Source organism: Coturnix japonica, unplaced genomic scaffold (genome assembly GCF_054131305.1).
Source record: "Coturnix japonica strain WE unplaced genomic scaffold, WE-NBRP24 Scf049, whole genome shotgun sequence".
Classification (NCBI taxonomy): domain Eukaryota; kingdom Metazoa; phylum Chordata; class Aves; order Galliformes; family Phasianidae; genus Coturnix; species Coturnix japonica.
This window is the reverse complement of record NW_028188952.1, coordinates 1,925,994-1,941,063: the sequence shown is the minus strand read 5'-3', so window position 1 is coordinate 1,941,063 and position 15,070 is coordinate 1,925,994. Positions and strand designations below refer to the sequence as shown.

General features: G+C 63.4%; 4 protein-coding genes across 6 annotated transcripts; 3 read left to right on the top strand and 1 right to left on the bottom strand.

The window, feature by feature from the left end:
• Positions 1–624: 624 nt before the first annotated feature.
• Positions 625–1,434, bottom strand: LOC107325128 (heat shock protein beta-11). Its single transcript, XM_015885650.3, is given in 2 exon segments — positions 625–903; positions 905–1,434. Coding segments are annotated over 2 exon segments (516 nt in total). The 5' UTR covers positions 1,346–1,434; the 3' UTR covers positions 625–828.
• A 46-nt stretch (positions 1,435–1,480) lies between these two features.
• LOC107325127 (heat shock protein 30C-like) lies at positions 1,481–3,030 on the top strand. Its single transcript, XM_015885649.3, has one exon. The coding sequence runs from the start codon at positions 2,328–2,330 to the stop codon at positions 2,928–2,930; it is 603 nt and encodes a 200-aa protein (XP_015741135.2). The 5' UTR covers positions 1,481–2,327; the 3' UTR covers positions 2,931–3,030.
• Positions 3,031–3,272: 242 nt separating this feature from the next.
• On the top strand, positions 3,273–9,224 carry KAT2A (lysine acetyltransferase 2A). Of its 3 annotated transcripts, none has more exons than XM_015885638.3 (18): positions 3,273–4,019; positions 4,203–4,326; positions 4,425–4,570; positions 4,713–4,802; positions 5,123–5,304; positions 5,382–5,573; positions 5,671–5,777; positions 5,867–5,974; positions 6,051–6,187; positions 6,308–6,516; positions 6,582–6,708; positions 6,791–6,901; positions 6,988–7,131; positions 7,332–7,446; positions 7,555–7,591; positions 7,720–7,783; positions 7,885–7,969; positions 8,143–9,224. In XM_015885638.3, the coding sequence occupies exons 1-18, from the start codon at positions 3,786–3,788 to the stop codon at positions 8,334–8,336; spliced, it is 2,406 nt and encodes an 801-aa protein (XP_015741124.2). In that variant the 5' UTR covers positions 3,273–3,785; the 3' UTR covers positions 8,337–9,224. The 3 variants fall into 3 exon arrangements, with proteins under 3 accessions (XP_015741124.2, XP_015741123.2, XP_085388511.1); XM_015885637.3 differs by having other exon boundaries at positions 6,293–6,516; XM_085532385.1 differs by lacking the exon at positions 6,988–7,131 and having other exon boundaries at positions 6,293–6,516.
• A 191-nt stretch (positions 9,225–9,415) lies between these two features.
• Positions 9,416–13,591, top strand: DHX58 (DExH-box helicase 58). The gene is made up of 12 exons (XM_015885641.2): positions 9,416–9,726; positions 9,801–10,002; positions 10,084–10,274; positions 10,392–10,508; positions 10,685–10,817; positions 10,904–11,086; positions 11,166–11,422; positions 11,614–11,763; positions 11,936–12,097; positions 12,377–12,567; positions 12,759–12,855; positions 13,085–13,591. The coding sequence occupies exons 1-12, from the start codon at positions 9,559–9,561 to the stop codon at positions 13,262–13,264; spliced, it is 2,031 nt and encodes a 676-aa protein (XP_015741127.2). The 5' UTR covers positions 9,416–9,558; the 3' UTR covers positions 13,265–13,591.
• The last annotated feature ends 1,479 nt before the right edge of the window (positions 13,592–15,070 follow it).

Sequence of the window (15,070 nt, the reverse complement as noted above, 5' to 3'; positions counted from 1 at the left end):
CTTCTGGATTCCCCAGCAGCGAGAGGGACCTGTTGGACAACTGTTACCCGCTCCCAACTGAGCAGCGGCTGGAACAGAGCGAGGTGCTGTTGCCATCTGCTGGTTTCTTGTACAGGAGCTCCTGGTTGGCAGGACTTCATTTCTGGCCCATGCCTCGGGCTCTCCATCTCCCTGATGGAGGCTGTGATGCTCTCAGGGTGTCCTGCTGCTGCCCCAGCCCGTGCTGTTCAGCTGTGACTCCAGTTTGGGGCTGTGCTCTGCAGAGCTGCTGTGCTGCTGGCACTGCTGTGAGGAAGAGCTGCCTGAGCTCAGAGCAGCTTTGACACAAACAGGTGTGCCTGCATGCCTGCAGACCTGCCCAGACCTGGCTGCAAGTCATGAGGGCTATGGAGATGGTGCAGGCAGCAGCATGGGAAGGAAATGCTACAGTGTGAGAGAACAGGGATGCTCCCCCTGCTCAGAGCAGCACAGTAGCTCTGCTGTCAGCCCCGTAGCACCAAGAGCAGAGAGGGTTTTACCCTCTCCATACACCCCCAAGAGCTGAGACCAAGGCTCAGCCACCCCATCAATCACCCCCCACCCCATCAATCACCCCTCCCCCCCAAAAAAAGAAGCACAACCAAATTCTATGCAAAAGGACTTTTTATTGGATACAAAAACGAGAACATTCCAGTGTAGTGAAAAAGATGATGGAGCGTGTCTGGGCTACAGCCCGAGACTCACTGCCGTCTCTGCTGGTCCCAATGCAGACCGTCGTTCCGTCCCATCACACCTGGGCTTTGCTGGCAGCTCCATCCTTGGCTGCCCCGAGCTGAGGAGCTGCGGGGCTCACCTGGATGGGCACGTTCCTCTCACCAGCAGTTGGCAGGGCCAGCCGGGGGGCCTCGATGCGCAGCTGCCCCTCTGGGGACAGGGAGCAGGTCAGCGCTTCGGCGTCCACGTCCTCGGGCACGTCCCACTCACGCTTCAGCACCTCGTACTTGTAGGAGAAGGAGCCCTCGTCCGTGTTCTGCGTCTCCTTCTGCCCCACCAGCACCACCTTCCTGCCCACCACCTTCACCGACAGCTGCTCGGGGGCGAAGTTCTTCACGTCCTGGCAGACGGAGAATCCCTCCTCGGTGACCTGGGCTGGGGCTGCGCTGCTGCTCGCTGCCTGCTCTGCGGCCAGGGGTCCGTGGCTGCTCAGGAGCTGCTCGAAGCTGCTCATGAAGTGCCGAGCCTTCTCCATCTCCTGCTGCAGTTCGCTGAAGATGGTCTCTGCGTGCGGCCAGAGGGTCCTCACTGTGCCCAGCCGGGTGGCCAGGGAGCTGGAGGCGAATGGAGCGAGGTGCATCCGGCAAAGCATCGTTGTTGGTATCGTTGGTATCGCTGCTGTCGCTGCTGTCGCTGCTGCTCTCAGCTCTTTGCTCTCAGCTGTTTCCTCTCGGGGAGTTGGGAGCGTTGTGCTCCGGCTCCGGCTCCCGCGGCTTTTATCGCCCTCCCCGGGAGGAGTGGCCTCGGCCCGCGGATGTCGTCATCCTCGGGAGAAAAGCGCAGCTCCTTCTGGCCCGTTCCAGCTCGTTCTTGTTACTCATCGCTGAGGTGAGGCAGCTCTTACCTCACGGCCTACATACCTTCGCTCTTACTCTTGTAGCTCCGCTCTCCCGAATTATAATTAGCAGCATCACCTCAGCCTCCGAGCGGGATGCCCGAGCCGCCCCTGCCAAAAATGCGTGTCCTTTCTGCTTCCCGGCACGGCCCCTCCTGGCTGCCATCCCCTCCCCTCGGCCCATTCCTCCCCTGCCCCACTCTCAGAACCCCCCCGCAGCGATGTGTCCCACCCGCCGGGCGCTGTTGGGACCCCACGGAAGCAAAGCCGTGCCCACCCCACGCCGGGCGCACAGGGGCTGCGTTCAGGGCTGGACAGTCCCGACCGCGGGGATGGGTCTGGAAAGTGCCAGAGCCGTCGGGCAGCGCTGACAACACAGGGCTGGGATGTCCCTGCACAGCGTGACCCGGCGCTGCCATGTGGGGCTGCGGGGCGGCTTTGTTTGCCCCCCTCGGCCGGCGGTGCCGCATCACGGCGGCTCCGCAGAAACCCGAGCCCCGGCGGTGACTGCAGCTCCCTATTTGCGGAGAGTGACTCGGCCCCAGAAGCAGGCGCTGCTATTTTGGCCGGCGGATAATCAGCCCAGCAAAAATAGGAGATGGCTCCAGGACGGTGCGTAGGGAGAGAGCGTTCTGGAAGGGGCACACCCCTGGGGAGAGCAGGATAAAACCCCGCGTCCCGGCGGCAGCCCAGCACCGCTCCAGCCCTGCGAACAGCCGCAGCCGCAGCACCCGCAGTGATGCTTTGCCGTCTGCACTTCATGCCGCCCACCTCCGGGTCTCTGTTCCCGTGGCTGGGACCCGTCCGCACCCTCTGGCCGCACCCAGAGACCCTCTTCGCTGAGCTGGAGAGAGAGATACGGATGGAGATGGAGAGAGCTCGGCAGTTCATGAGCAGCTTCGAGCAGCTTCTGAGCAGCGGGAGCAGCTCCAACCGCGTCAGCATCGAGCGGGCACCGAGCAGCAACGCGGCTCTGACCCAGGGCTCCGGGGAGGGATTCTCCGTCTGCCAGGACGTGAAGGACTTCGCCCCCGAGCAGCTGTCGGTGAAGGTGGTGGGCAGGAAGGTGGTGCTGGTGGGGCAGAAGGAGACGCAGAACACGGACGACAAGGGCTCCTTCTCCTACAAGTACGAGGTGCTGAAGCGCGAGTGGGACGTGCCCGAGGAGGTGGACGCCGAGGCGCTGACCTGCTCCCTGTCCAGCGAGGGGCAGCTGCGTATCGAGGCCCCCCGGCTGGCCCTGCCGCCACCCAACGAGAGGAACGTGCCCATCCAGCTGCCGGCAGCAGCGGCTCAGCCCGCGGCCAACGCCGAGGATGGAGCAGAGAGAGCCAAGGCGTGATGGAGCAGCGCGGGGCCGGGCTGAGCCCGGTGCGGGGGGGGATCTGTGGCCAAAGCGTGAAGGTTTATTTTTGATATGTAATAAACTTCCTTGACTTTTACATACACGGCTCGTGTCTTTGTTCATTTGGCGGGTCGGTCATCCCGGGAGCTGCACTGCGCCCTAAGGGCGCATCCCCGGCAGCTCCTCACCCCGCCCGGTGGAGGAGGACGGACAGGGAGCGCTGCCACTCGTGCACAACAACACGGACACGGGGAGCGGCCCGGGACAGCGCCGGACACTTCGGGAAGGCGCAGGGACGTTCTCCGCGCTGCCGGGCGGGGACAGCAGCCGCCCCCCTCCCCACCCCCCATTACTTCCCCACCCCCCCCGCCCCGTCCCGTCCCTGCTCGCACGTTCCAGTCGCTGCGCGGCGCCCCGCGAAGGACGTTCGTCCAAACCCGCCCCCCCGGTGCTGCGGGCGGAGCCGCCCCGTGTCGGGACATTCGGGCACCGGCCGCTCCTTGTTTCCCGGCTGTGGGTGACGCCGCGCTCCGTGTTTGGCGGCGCGGCGGATCCGTTCCCACGGTCCCGGTACCGGACCCCGGGCCGGCGACCCCCGTTTGCTCCGCGCTGAGCGTCGGCTCCGCGTTACCGGCGCAGCCCCGGGATGGGCGCTCCGAGCGGCGGCTCCACGCTCAGCCCCCGGCGCTTCCTTTGTGCCCGTCCGCCATCCCGCCCCCCCGTCGGTGCGTTGCCCGCTCCCCATCCCGGTTTCCCGGTTTCCCGGTTCCCATCCCACCCCGCCGCCCGCTGCAGCTCCCGGCGTGCCCGGCGCGCAGGCGCAGTGAGCTCGGAGCGCACGCCGAGCCCGGCATGGCGGAGCCGGAGGCCGCGCAGCCCGGGAGGCCGCCACCGGCACCGGGAACCGCGGCGCCGCCGAACGGCGGGATGGGGAGCGGGGGGGCGGCTCCGGGAGGGGCGGGATCCAGCGACCCGGCGCGGCCCGGGCTCAGCCAACAGCAACGGGCGAGTCAGCGCAAGGCGCAGGTGCGGGGCTTCCCCCGCGGCAAGAAGCTGGAGAAGCTGGGGGTGTTCTCGGCCTGCAAGGTGGGCGCGGGGCAACCGGCTGCGCGGGGCGGGGGAGCAGCACGATGAGATTGGAGGGGTCGGAGGCGCCGAGGGCCGGGATGTGCCGGGATGTGCCGGGCTGTGTGATGCTGTGTGATGCTGTGCGGGGCAGTGCCGGGCTGTACCGGGCTGTGCGATGGTTTCTCCCGTCCCTCCTCGCAGGCGAACGATGCCTGCAAATGCAACGGCTGGAAGAACCCCAACCCCCCCACCGCCCCCCGCATGGACCTGCAGCAGCCGGTGACCAACCTGAGCGAGCCGTGCCGCAGCTGCGGCCACGCGTTGGGTAACCGCACACAGCCCCGGGGCTGCACGGCCGCCGGGACCCCCACCGTGGGGCGCTGCGCCCACCCCCCATCTCACCACGTGCTGTCTCTGCCGCAGCCGACCATGTGTCCCACCTGGAGAACGTGTCGGAGGAGGAGATCAACCGACTGCTGGGCATGGTGGTGGACGTGGAGAACCTCTTCATGTCGGTGCACAAGGAGGAGGACACGGACACCAAGCAGGTCTATTTCTACCTGTTCAAGGTGCGTCCGTCTGTCCTGTTTGCCCTCTGCCCAACCTGCGGGCAGCTGCGCTCCGTGCAGCCCCATTGCGGAGCTGCTGTGTCTGATCTCCTGGGAAGGGAGCGGGCATTGAGGTGCTGACGTGTCCGTGGGGTCTTTGCAGCTCCTCAGGAAATGCATCCTGCAGATGAGCCAGCCGGTGGTCGAGGGGTCCCTGGGGAGCCCCCCCTTTGAGAAACCCAACATCGAGCAGGTGAGGCGGCTGTGGGCTGTGGGCAGACGGGGCTGAAAACCCTGAACTGAGCAGACACAGCAGCAATTTGGCTTCATGGTGACCCCGTGTGCTGTGCTGCAAACTCATGGAGCTCTCAGCTTTGTCACTGTGTGGAAAAAGAGGGAGTGTGTGTGTGTGTGTGTGTGTGTGTGTGTATGTGGTGGTGGCAGCGGTGGCCCTTCTGCTCCTGCCACCTCTCCATTCCTCCTGCTTGGATCTTGGAGGTACCTGCTGCCAGCTGGGCTCCGTGGCGCAGTGACCCCGGCCCTGGCACCCTCCAACCCACTGCTCTCCCCCAGGGGGTCCTGAACTTCGTGCAGTACAAGTTCAGCCACCTCCCGCCCAAGGAGCGGCAGACGATGTACGAGCTCTCCAAGATGTTCCTGCTCTGCCTCAACTACTGGAAGCTGGAGACGCCGTCACAGTTCCGACAGCGCTCGCAGAATGACGACGTGGCCACCTACAAGGTCAACTACACCAGGTGAGGGGGGGCTGCCTCTGCATGGGGCTCTCCCAGCAGTGTTGCTGCAGGGGGGATCCCAGCGTTGTCCCCCGCAGGTGGCTGTGCTACTGCCACGTGCCGCAGAGCTGCGACAGCCTGCCCCGCTACGAGACCACACACGTCTTTGGGCGCAGCCTCCTCAAGTCCATCTTCACCGTCACCCGCCGGCAGCTGCTGGAGAAGTTCCGTGTGGAGAAGGACAAGCTGGTGCCGGAGAAGCGCACACTGATCCTCACGCACTTCCCCAAGTAGGTGCCAGGCACGGGGCTGCCGTCTGCGCGGCCGTTTCCCCTGTGCTCCCCATGGAGCTGTGTGCAGCCAGCTCGGTGCGCTGCTTGCTGCCAGGTTCCTGTCCATGCTGGAGGAGGAGATCTACGGGGAGAACTCGCCCATATGGGAGGCAGATTTCACTGTGCCGGCTGCGGAGGGCGCCCAGCTGGTGTCACGTCCAGGTACCGCGGGGTGTTGGCTGGGCCGGTGCTGTCACGGCTGCATTGTGGATGGGGATTCCTCAGACTTACGGCTGCCTGCTCTCCTGCAGCCACTGTCAGTGCCGTCACTGTGCCCAGCGCTCCGCTCTTCAGCAAGAAGCTCAGCAGCAGCAGCTTGGCCACGAGCATGGACACCGGCACGCCAGAGCCTCTGCCAGGTAGGGCAGTGCAGGGAATGGGAACGGCTCCGGCCCAGCAATGGGGGCTCTGCCCGACGAGCTGCTGCTGCCCCAGGGGAGAAACGGAAGCTGCCTGAGAGCCTGACACTGGAGGATGCCAAGAGGATCCGCGTGATGGGCGACATCCCCATGGAGCTGGTGAACGAGGTGATGCTGACCATCACCGACCCCGCTGCCATGCTGGGCCCTGAGGTATGGGGGAGGGGGGGGCACGTTGGAACAGCATCGCTATGGGGCGCAGCTCGTGGGGTGCTGGCACCTGGAGGGCTCTGAGGTCCTGGGGCCGGGGGGGCTCAGCTGCCTCCTATGCAGACCAGCCTGTTGTCGGCCAACGCGGCGCGGGATGAGACCGCCCGGCTGGAGGAGCGCCGCGGCATCATCGAGTTCCACGTCATTGGCAACTCGCTCTCGCAGAAGTCCAACAAGAAGATCCTGATGTGGCTGGTGGGCCTGCAGAACGTCTTCTCGCACCAGCTGCCCCGCATGCCCAAGGAGTACATCACCCGCCTCGTCTTCGACCCGTGGGTGCTGGGGGGTGCGGGGGCTGCGGGGGGCTCCCCCCGTCTCACTGCTGGTTTGGCCGCAGGAAGCACAAGACCTTGGCACTCATCAAGGATGGCCGCGTGATTGGGGGCATCTGCTTCCGCATGTTCCCCTCCCAGGGCTTCACCGAGATCGTTTTCTGCGCCGTGACATCCAATGAGCAAGTGAAGGTGAGGCCGTGACCCCCCTGGGGGGGGTCCTTACAGGCTGCCTTGGGGGTGTGAGGGCCCTGTCTCATGGCAGCCCCCCCAGGGCTACGGGACACACCTGATGAACCACCTGAAGGAGTACCACATCAAGCACAACATCCTCTACTTCCTCACCTATGCCGATGAATATGCCATTGGCTACTTCAAGAAGCAGGTGGGTTCCTTTCCCTGCTGCTCCCCCCACCAGCCCAACCCGACCCTCTGTCCCTGAGCTCCCTCCCACCTCTCATCCCCTCCCAGGGCTTCTCCAAGGACATCAAGGTCCCCAAAAGCCGCTACCTGGGCTACATCAAGGACTATGAGGGGGCAACCTTGATGGAGTGCGAGCTGAACCCCCGCATCCCCTATACCGAGCTCTCCCACATCATCAAGAAGCAGAAGGAGGTACCTCTGACCCCCCTAGAAGGGAGGGGATGGGGAGTGCCAGCCTTTGGGAACCATCCCTCACTCAGCCCTGCAGCCATGTGCACAGGATCACTGCAATGCCATCTGAGGGTGGGGAGGGCTGCTCCTGGCTGTTGCTCCGGGTCTGTCAGGGCTTCATGTCCTGCAGTGCATGCTGATGTGCCACTCTCTCATTGCAGATCATCAAGAAGCTGATTGAGAGGAAGCAAGCACAGATCCGCAAGGTCTACCCTGGCCTGACCTGCTTCAAGGAGGGCGTGCGACAGATCCCCATTGAGAGTGTCCCCGGCATCCGTGAGCTCTCTGTGCTGCCTGGGGGTTGGGGGTGACCCCTCGGTGAGGTGCAGTGCCCTACATGTGTGGGGGCAGAGCCCTCTGGTGATGCTGACCATTTCCTTCCAGGAGAAACGGGTTGGAAACCACTAGGGAAGGAGAAGGGGTGAGTGAAGGGTCCCAGGGTGCACTGGAGCTGCGGGCTCCTGCTCTGTGCCACCCCTGGCCCTGCAGAGGTAGCCTTGTATTGGGGTGCTCGATCCTCGTGCTGATGGGCTCTGCTCTGCCCTGCAGGAAGGAGCTGAAGGACCCGGACCAGCTCTACAACACCCTGAAGAACCTCCTAGCCCAGATCAAGGTGCAGGGCGGGCATACGCTCCTGTGCCATCCCCCATGCTGTCCCTGGGAGGGGAGGCACAGGGCAGGGGATGATGCAGTAAATCTGCTCCTCTCCCCCAGACCCACCCCAGTGCGTGGCCCTTCATGGAGCCAGTGAAAAAGTCAGAGGCACCGGACTACTACGAAATCATCCGCTTCCCTATTGGTGGGTACCTGGGGGTTGATGGTTGCAGTGTGCCCTGCTGCAGTGCTGGGCAGGGGGTGTCCCAGGGGGCAGCCAGGCAGCAGAATGGGACCCATCAGGGTCCCCCCTGGCTGTGGCTGGTGGTGGGAGGGGGCACAGTTGTGTGATGGGACCCAACTCCTTCCCACCCCCAGACCTGAAGACCATGACTGAGCGCCTGAAGAACCGCTACTACGTCACCAAGAAGCTGTTCATCGCCGACCTGCAGCGCATCATCACCAACTGCCGCGAGTACAACCCGCCCGACAGCGACTACTGCAAGTGTGCCAACACCCTGGAGAAGTTCTTCTACTTCAAGCTGAAGGAAGGGGGGCTCATTGACAAGTAGGGGGTGGTCTGGATGTGCCGTGGCTGCCACGACCCCCCCTGCTCCCGCTGGCAGGGAGGGGCAGGGCTGCTGCTGTTCCCGGAGGGGCCATCCAGGGATGTGGCCCTGTTCTGTGGGCAGGGGCTGCTGCTGGGGGGGTGGGGGCTGGGCAGCTGCGGTGCTGCCAGTCCCTCTCTTGGGGGTTGTGGAAGTGGGGACTGGAGCAGGGCTGCCTCTCCCCCCAGGGTTGTGCCTTCTGCCCCCGCTCGGTGCCAGGGCAGGGGCACACAAGTGCTTTGGTGTTCTGCACGGACCTCAGCCCCTGCTCCCATCCATGCACAGGCAGCGCCTGCCCCTCTTCTTGAATGTACTGTGGGGCACCTCCCTGCCCCCCCCCAGGCTGCAGGGCAGAGGTGCTGAGTTGGGGGGTTCCCCTCTTCCTGCTGCCCCTATCAGCTCTTCCCTCCTGCAGGAGCACAGCCGCCTGCTCTCCCCCCACTGCTTGTAGCCCTGCAAGGAGTGGTGGGGGCTCTTCCAACTCCTTGCTGTGGGTGGGGGCCTAACCCCCCTTTCCCTTGCTGTCCTGCAGCCCCGAGGTTGGGGCTGGCTGTTGTGTGCATCCCTCCTTGTGCCCGTGTGTCCCTGTACCTCCCTGGGAGCTGTGCTGGGTTGCGTCCCACGTAGCATTAATGTGTCCCCCTCCCCTGTCCCGCATTTGATCGCCTGCTGCCTTACCCCCCTGTGCTGTCCTTGCTGTGTGAACTCTGGTGCTGCTCTGCAGGCTCACCGGCCTTGCTGGGGTGGGAGCAGACCGTCCCACTGTTCGCGTCCGCCCATTCCATGTGACTGTTTTGTTTGGATTAGTTTTCTTTATTTTTTTTATTTTTTAATTAAATGTACTTGTGCAGAGCCGGCTGTCCCTGCGCCTGACCCTGCAGCGGGACCTTGGAGGTTGGGGGCAGTGGGTCAGAGGATGGGCGGTGGTTGGGGTGCACGGGTCCGATATGGGGCGCGTGTCCGCCCTCGGAGCGCGATGACGCCGCGGATCTCCGCCCGCTTTCGGTTTCAATTCAGGTCCGAGGCTCCCGGCGGGGGGTGGCCCGGGGGTTGCGGTTCGGTGCGGCTCTGACGGGGCTTTTCCAGCGCAGCTCGGCACTGCGGGCGGCCCCGCTTTCCTCTCCATCCATCCCTCCCTCCCTCCCTCCCTCCCTCCCGTGCTCCGTTTCCCAGCCGGGACGCGGCGATGGAGCTCTGCGGGTACCAGATCGAGGCGGTGGCCCCGGCCCTGCGCGGCCGCAACAGCATCGTGTGGCTGCCCACGGGCGCCGGCAAAACACGCGCGGCCGTGCACGTCTGCAGGCGGCACCTGGAGGGGCGGCGGGGCGGCCGGGTGGCCGTGCTGGTCAACAAGGTGCCCGGGGACCCCGCACCCCGGGGGGCGCTGAGGCCACGGCCGGGACTGACGAGCTTATGGGCGCCCATCAGGTGCATCTGGTGCAGCAGCACTTGGAGAAGGAGTTCCACGTCCTGCGCGACGCCTTCAAAGTGACGGCGGTCAGCGGGGACAGCAGCTACAGGTGCTTCTTCGGGCAGATGGCGAAGGGCAGCGATGTGATCATCTGCACGGCGCAGATCCTGCAGAACGCGCTGCTCAGCGGGGAGGAGGACGAGCACGTGGAGCTGAGCGGTGGGTGCGGGACCCCACGGCCGGGCTGGGGGCGGCCCCGGGATGAGCGGCTCATCGCGCTGCCCTGCTTTGCCCGCACAGATTTCTCCCTGCTGGTGATAGACGAGTGCCACCACACTCACAAGGAAGCTGTCTACAACAAGATCATGCTGAGTTACCTCCAGAAGAAGCTCAGCGGGCAGCGGGACCTGCCGCAGATCCTGGGCCTGACAGCGTCCCCTGGCACCGGGGGGGAAACTTCCTTCGAAGGGGCCGTGGAGCACATCCTGCAGGTGGGGGCTCCTGAGCTCCTGGGACTCTACATGGGGGGGGTTCTGGCATCCTGCAGTGCACTGCATGGCACTGGGCTGCTGGGCCTCAGGGCTGGCTTTGGGGCTCTCCCCTTTCAGATCTGTGCCAACTTGGACACCGAGGTGATCGCATCAGCACAGGAGCACGCACAGCACCTGCAGAGCCACGTGCCCCAGCCCAGGAAGCAGTATGACTTGTGCCAGGAGAGAGCACAGGTGAGAGGTGGTGGGTTGAGCCCACAGCGCTGCTCCTTGTGACCCATCAGTGTCCTATCTTGCAAACTACCCCAAGCCCCCTCTGGCTGTGCCCCAAGGATGACCAGAGCAATATCCCCGATACCATGGGTCCAATATCCCCAATCCCGTGGGTCCTGAGCCCCCTCTGCCTCCAGGACCCCTTTGGCCAGAGGCTGAAGAAGATCATGGCACAGATCCAGGAGCACATGGATGTGCCTGGGCTGCCGCTGCTGAAGGACTTTGGCACACAGGTGTACGAGCAGCGCATCGTGGAGCTGGAGAACAAAGGTGAGGAGCTGGCCCAGGTGAGGGTCCTGGGGGGGTGCTGGGCTGTCAGGGCAGGATGTGACCTCACTGTCATTGCTCCTCACCAGCGGCTGAGAGGTTTTGTCGCAAGACGCGGGTGTGTGCTCTGCACCTGCGCAAGTACAACGACGCGCTGCTGATCAACGACACCGTGCGCATGATGGACGCCTTCCAGAGCCTGCAGCAGTTCTACGCTGATGAGAGGGACACAAAGGACCCCACCGAGCGCTTCCTGGCCACCACCTTTGGGGGTAAGGAAAGATGGAGGGGAGCAGCAGGGCGGTGCAGGCTGTTTTGGGGCGCAGTCCTCACTCCCACTTCTCTGCACAGAGAACAGGGCCACGCTGCTGGCATTGGCTGGAGACCAGCGCTACGAAAACCCGCGGCTGAGCAAACTGGAGGAGATCCTGCAGGAGCACTTCCAGCCCTTGGTGTCATCTCGTGGCATCGTGTTCACCAGGACCCGGCAGAGCGCTCACAGCCTGCTCAGCTGGCTGCAGGACACGGCTGGGCTGTGCGGGCGGCACATCAGGGCGGCTGTGCTCACCGGTACCGGCTACAGCAACCAGGCCAAGGGCATGACCCAGGTGGGGGACCCAGGGTGTGCACGGCCCTGCTGTGCTCCAGGGCTGTGCTGATGATGGGGTGGAACCAGATGGGGATCCAGCCCGACCCCTCTCTGCACACTGTGGGTGCCGTGTGTGCTGTTAGGGGCTCGGAGCCATGCGCAGCCCACAGTACTAGGATACCATTGAAGTGTCCCCCCCACTCTCCCCAGAATGAACAGCAGGACGTGATCACACAGTTCCGCAGCGGAGAGATCAACCTGCTCTTTTCCACCAGCGTGGCCGAGGAGGGCCTGGACATCCCTGAGTGCAACATTGTGGTGCGCTATGGGCTGATGACCAACGAGATCGCCATGGTGCAGGTAGCACTGAGGATCCCCCCAGTACTGAGACACCTGGGTGGCACCTGGGGAGCCCCCCACACCCCTGCTGCCTACTGACAGCTCCTTGGGGGTGACCCCGGCCCTGGCACAGCATTGCCTGTGGAGGTGCAGGGGCTCAGCCACCCTGCAGTGTTTGTTCTCTCTGCTGCAGGCCCGGGGTCGTGCCCGTGCCCAGAGCAGTGTGTACTCTGTCCTCGCCAAAGCCAACAGCCGGGAGGTGTCCAGGGAGCAACTCAATGAGAACCTCGTGGAGCTCATGGAGAGGGCCATCAGCACAGTGCAAGCCATGCCCGAGCGGGAGTACCGCCTGAAGGTGAGCACAGGGAGGGCTGCACTGCTCCTTCCTGCATCCGCCTGTAGGTGCAGCCCTCTGCTCACTGATTTTAGGTGCCTGCTTTCCCCTTGAGGCAGTGCTGGCTTCTGGAGAGGGGTAGAGGGAGCTGCATGGCACAGCACACCTCTGTCTGTCCATGCAGCTTGTGCTTCCTAGGATGCTGCATCTCTCTATGGCTACATCTCCTACTGCACCTGCAGCCTGTCTGTGTGTCACCCTCGCTGACTCCATCCTCCTGCCTATCTGCCCTCCTTGCAGATCCAGGAGTTGCAGAGAGATGCTGTTCTCAGCTGGCAAATGAAGAAAGCCAGGAACAACGAGAGGCGGCAGCTGCACGACCCGGATGACGTTTACTTCCACTGTGTCAACTGCAACGTGGCCGTGTGCCGCGGCAGCGACATCCGCACGGTGGAGGCCATTCACCACGTGAACATCAACCCCAACTTCAGGTAGGAGGGGACGGGCAGAGTCTGGTGGTCGGAGCTGAGCTCTGCCCAGAGCAGGGGAGTGGCTGCTGCCTGCTCCTCCTTGGGGACATTGGTTTGTGGAGGTCACGGGGGCTGAGTGGGATTGTGGGAGAGCTGAGTTTTGTCCCCAGAGGGACACCCCTTTAGGGTGTCTTTTGTCTCCTTTCTTACAGGTTTTATTATACAGTCTTATCTGGGAAAATACACTTTGAGAGGACTTTCAGGGACTGGGAGCCCGGGTGCCGCATTGTGTGCAGTGAGTGCAGGCAGGTGAGATCCTGAGCTGTGTCACTCGGCCCCTGAGCAAGAAACAGGGGCTGCATTTCTGTTTGGCCCGTGGATGCTGCACGCGTGGAACATTGTTGTGGGCAGGCTCCAAAGGGGGATGTGTGCTGGAGCGAGGAGCTGCCTCCAGCTTCAGGCACAGGGCTGGGTGCAAGGTCCTGCAGCCCAGGGTTGTGTCACAGTGTGTGTGAGCGTCCCCTCTCTGTCCACACAGGAGTGGGGAATAGAGATGATCTACAAGAGCGTGACGTTACCCATCCTCAGCATCAAAAACTTTGTGGTGGTGACCCCGGATGAGAAGAAGAAGTACAAGAAGTGGAGCAAAGTGACGTTCCCCATCGAGGAGTTCAGCTACCTGGAGTACTGCTCCAACAGCCAGGACGAGTCCCTGTAGTGATGAATCACCCGGGGCTGCTCCCAGGCCACACCTGGGGTGCAGGAACCTTTCCATCACCTTCAACACAGGACAGTGCTTCGGGACCGTGCAGGCGGGCTGCACCCCTCTGCTCCCTGCAGATGCGTCACCGCCTGTCCGTGCTTTGCCGTATGCAGCCCTGCGGGAGGACGTGGCACCGGGATGGGACAGCCCCGTTCCCCCGCTGCCGGACAGCCGCTCCCGTCCCTGCAGCGAACCGACGGCCCCGCGGTGCGATCCGGCGCGTGTCTGCTGTATGAAGTCGGGCATCCTGCGTTGTAAACGCGCTTGGTTGGTACCTGGGAAGCTCTGGGCGGTCTCTTCCATCGTGCGAGCTGGGTTCGGGGCAAAGAACGCGTCGTCCTGTTCGTATTCCCATCCCGCTCCTTCTCCCCGTCCCTCCCCGCTGTGCTCTCCCGATGGCGGTCGCTAGAGGGAAGCGCACTCCCGTCCCGCTGCGTTGGGCTGCCCCGGGGGTTCGGCTTGTTCGGGAGCAGCGGCCGCCGCCGCCGTGGGGCTCAGCCCAAATTCAGGTGGGGGTCCCCTGGGGGCTGCGCGAAGCTGCGCTCCCGCTCCGCAGAAAGCGGGTAATGAGGCCGCGTGAGTTATTTACGGCTCCCCGTGGGCTGCGGTGCCCTCTCCCCAGGATAAGGCCCCTCTGTGGGGACCCCAGATCATTTTGCTGAGCTCTAATTGCCCTGATTCGTGCTTGGAGAATCCAGGCCGCGAGTTAACCTGATGGTGCCTGCAGCACTGACCTGTCAGTCTGCATGGAGCCAACTGTTCCCTTACCCTCTTTGCTCCCTCAAACCAAGGGAGCTCCAAGCTTCCTTGTCTTTAGAGGTGTAGCAGACCCCATGGGATACGGGACCAGGAGAGCGTTGCAGTGTGGGGCTGTGTGGGGTTTGGAAGCAGCTCATGGTCTGCATCAAACCTCTGCTCCTTCCTTCCATCCCCACTTCACCCCCAGCCCCGTCTGGCTGCCTTCTCCCTGGAGGGAGGCAGAGAGCAGCCGAGCTACAGCGATTGCTGCTGTGACCTTGGCTGGTGTCCTTCAGAGCCACTGTCCTTCAGAGGGAGAAGTCTGTATAGAAGTCCCCTTCTTCCCACCCCCCCCCAGCATCTCTGCCATACATCCTCCTGGGGCTGGGGCAGTGCCACCTCCAGGGCTGCATCCTCAGCGCAGGGCGGGGGCTTCTCCCCTCCCATCAGCAGTTCAAGTCATTCTCACTCCCATCTGGTCTGCTGTGTGCTCTGTCCTCAGAGCCAGAGGGACGTGAGGGGTTCCCATTTCCCAGGTCCGTGTACTCCTGTCCCCCACTTCCTTGTTCAGCCCAGGGCTGGGCAAGCTTCTCCTGTGATTAAAACAGACTGAGAGCCTCACTTCATCACTACAATTGCCCTGTCAATACACAGGCATTAGCGAGGGCTGCTGGACCAGTCCTTGCACACTGACACATCCCTGTCAATAACCCCTGGATTTAAGCCCGTGGCTTAGAGCATCTTTGCTTATCTCAGCTCCCCAAAGCACTTACGTTCCTGGCCTTCATAACTCCCTGCCTGTAAGCACAGTCAGGCACCATTAGACCTGGAGCAAACAGCTGCAGCAGCAAATTCTGCAGCTATAAGTGCCATGAAGGTGTTTTCTACCTGCTCTGTAGCAGGTGAGGGCTCTGTATGGGGTTGGCTCACAGTGCAGGACCGTCCTGCAGCAGTGCAGGCTCACAGAGCTCTCCCAAGTGAGGACAATGCAAGGATTTATTTGTATTCAGCCCATTTCATTTG

Bases quoted from the DNA above. Each gene is read 5' to 3' on its own strand.
- LOC107325127 (XM_015885649.3), top strand. From the start codon at position 2,328: ATGCTTTGCCGTCTGCACTTCATGCCGCCCACCTCCGGGTCTCTGTTC.
- KAT2A (XM_015885637.3), top strand. From the start codon at position 3,786: ATGGCGGAGCCGGAGGCCGCGCAGCCCGGGAGGCCGCCACCGGCACCG. The intron at 6,517-6,581 runs GTGGGTGCTGGG...GTTTGGCCGCAG, and splicing joins ACCCGCCTCGTCTTCGACCC to GAAGCACAAGACCTTGGCAC. The intron at 7,784-7,884 runs GTGCAGGGCGGG...CCTCTCCCCCAG, and splicing joins ACCTCCTAGCCCAGATCAAG to ACCCACCCCAGTGCGTGGCC.
- DHX58 (XM_015885641.2), top strand. From the start codon at position 9,559: ATGGAGCTCTGCGGGTACCAGATCGAGGCGGTGGCCCCGGCCCTGCGC. The intron at 10,509-10,684 runs GTGAGAGGTGGT...CTCTGCCTCCAG, and splicing joins TGTGCCAGGAGAGAGCACAG to GACCCCTTTGGCCAGAGGCT. The intron at 11,423-11,613 runs GTGGGGGACCCA...CACTCTCCCCAG, and splicing joins AGGCCAAGGGCATGACCCAG to AATGAACAGCAGGACGTGAT.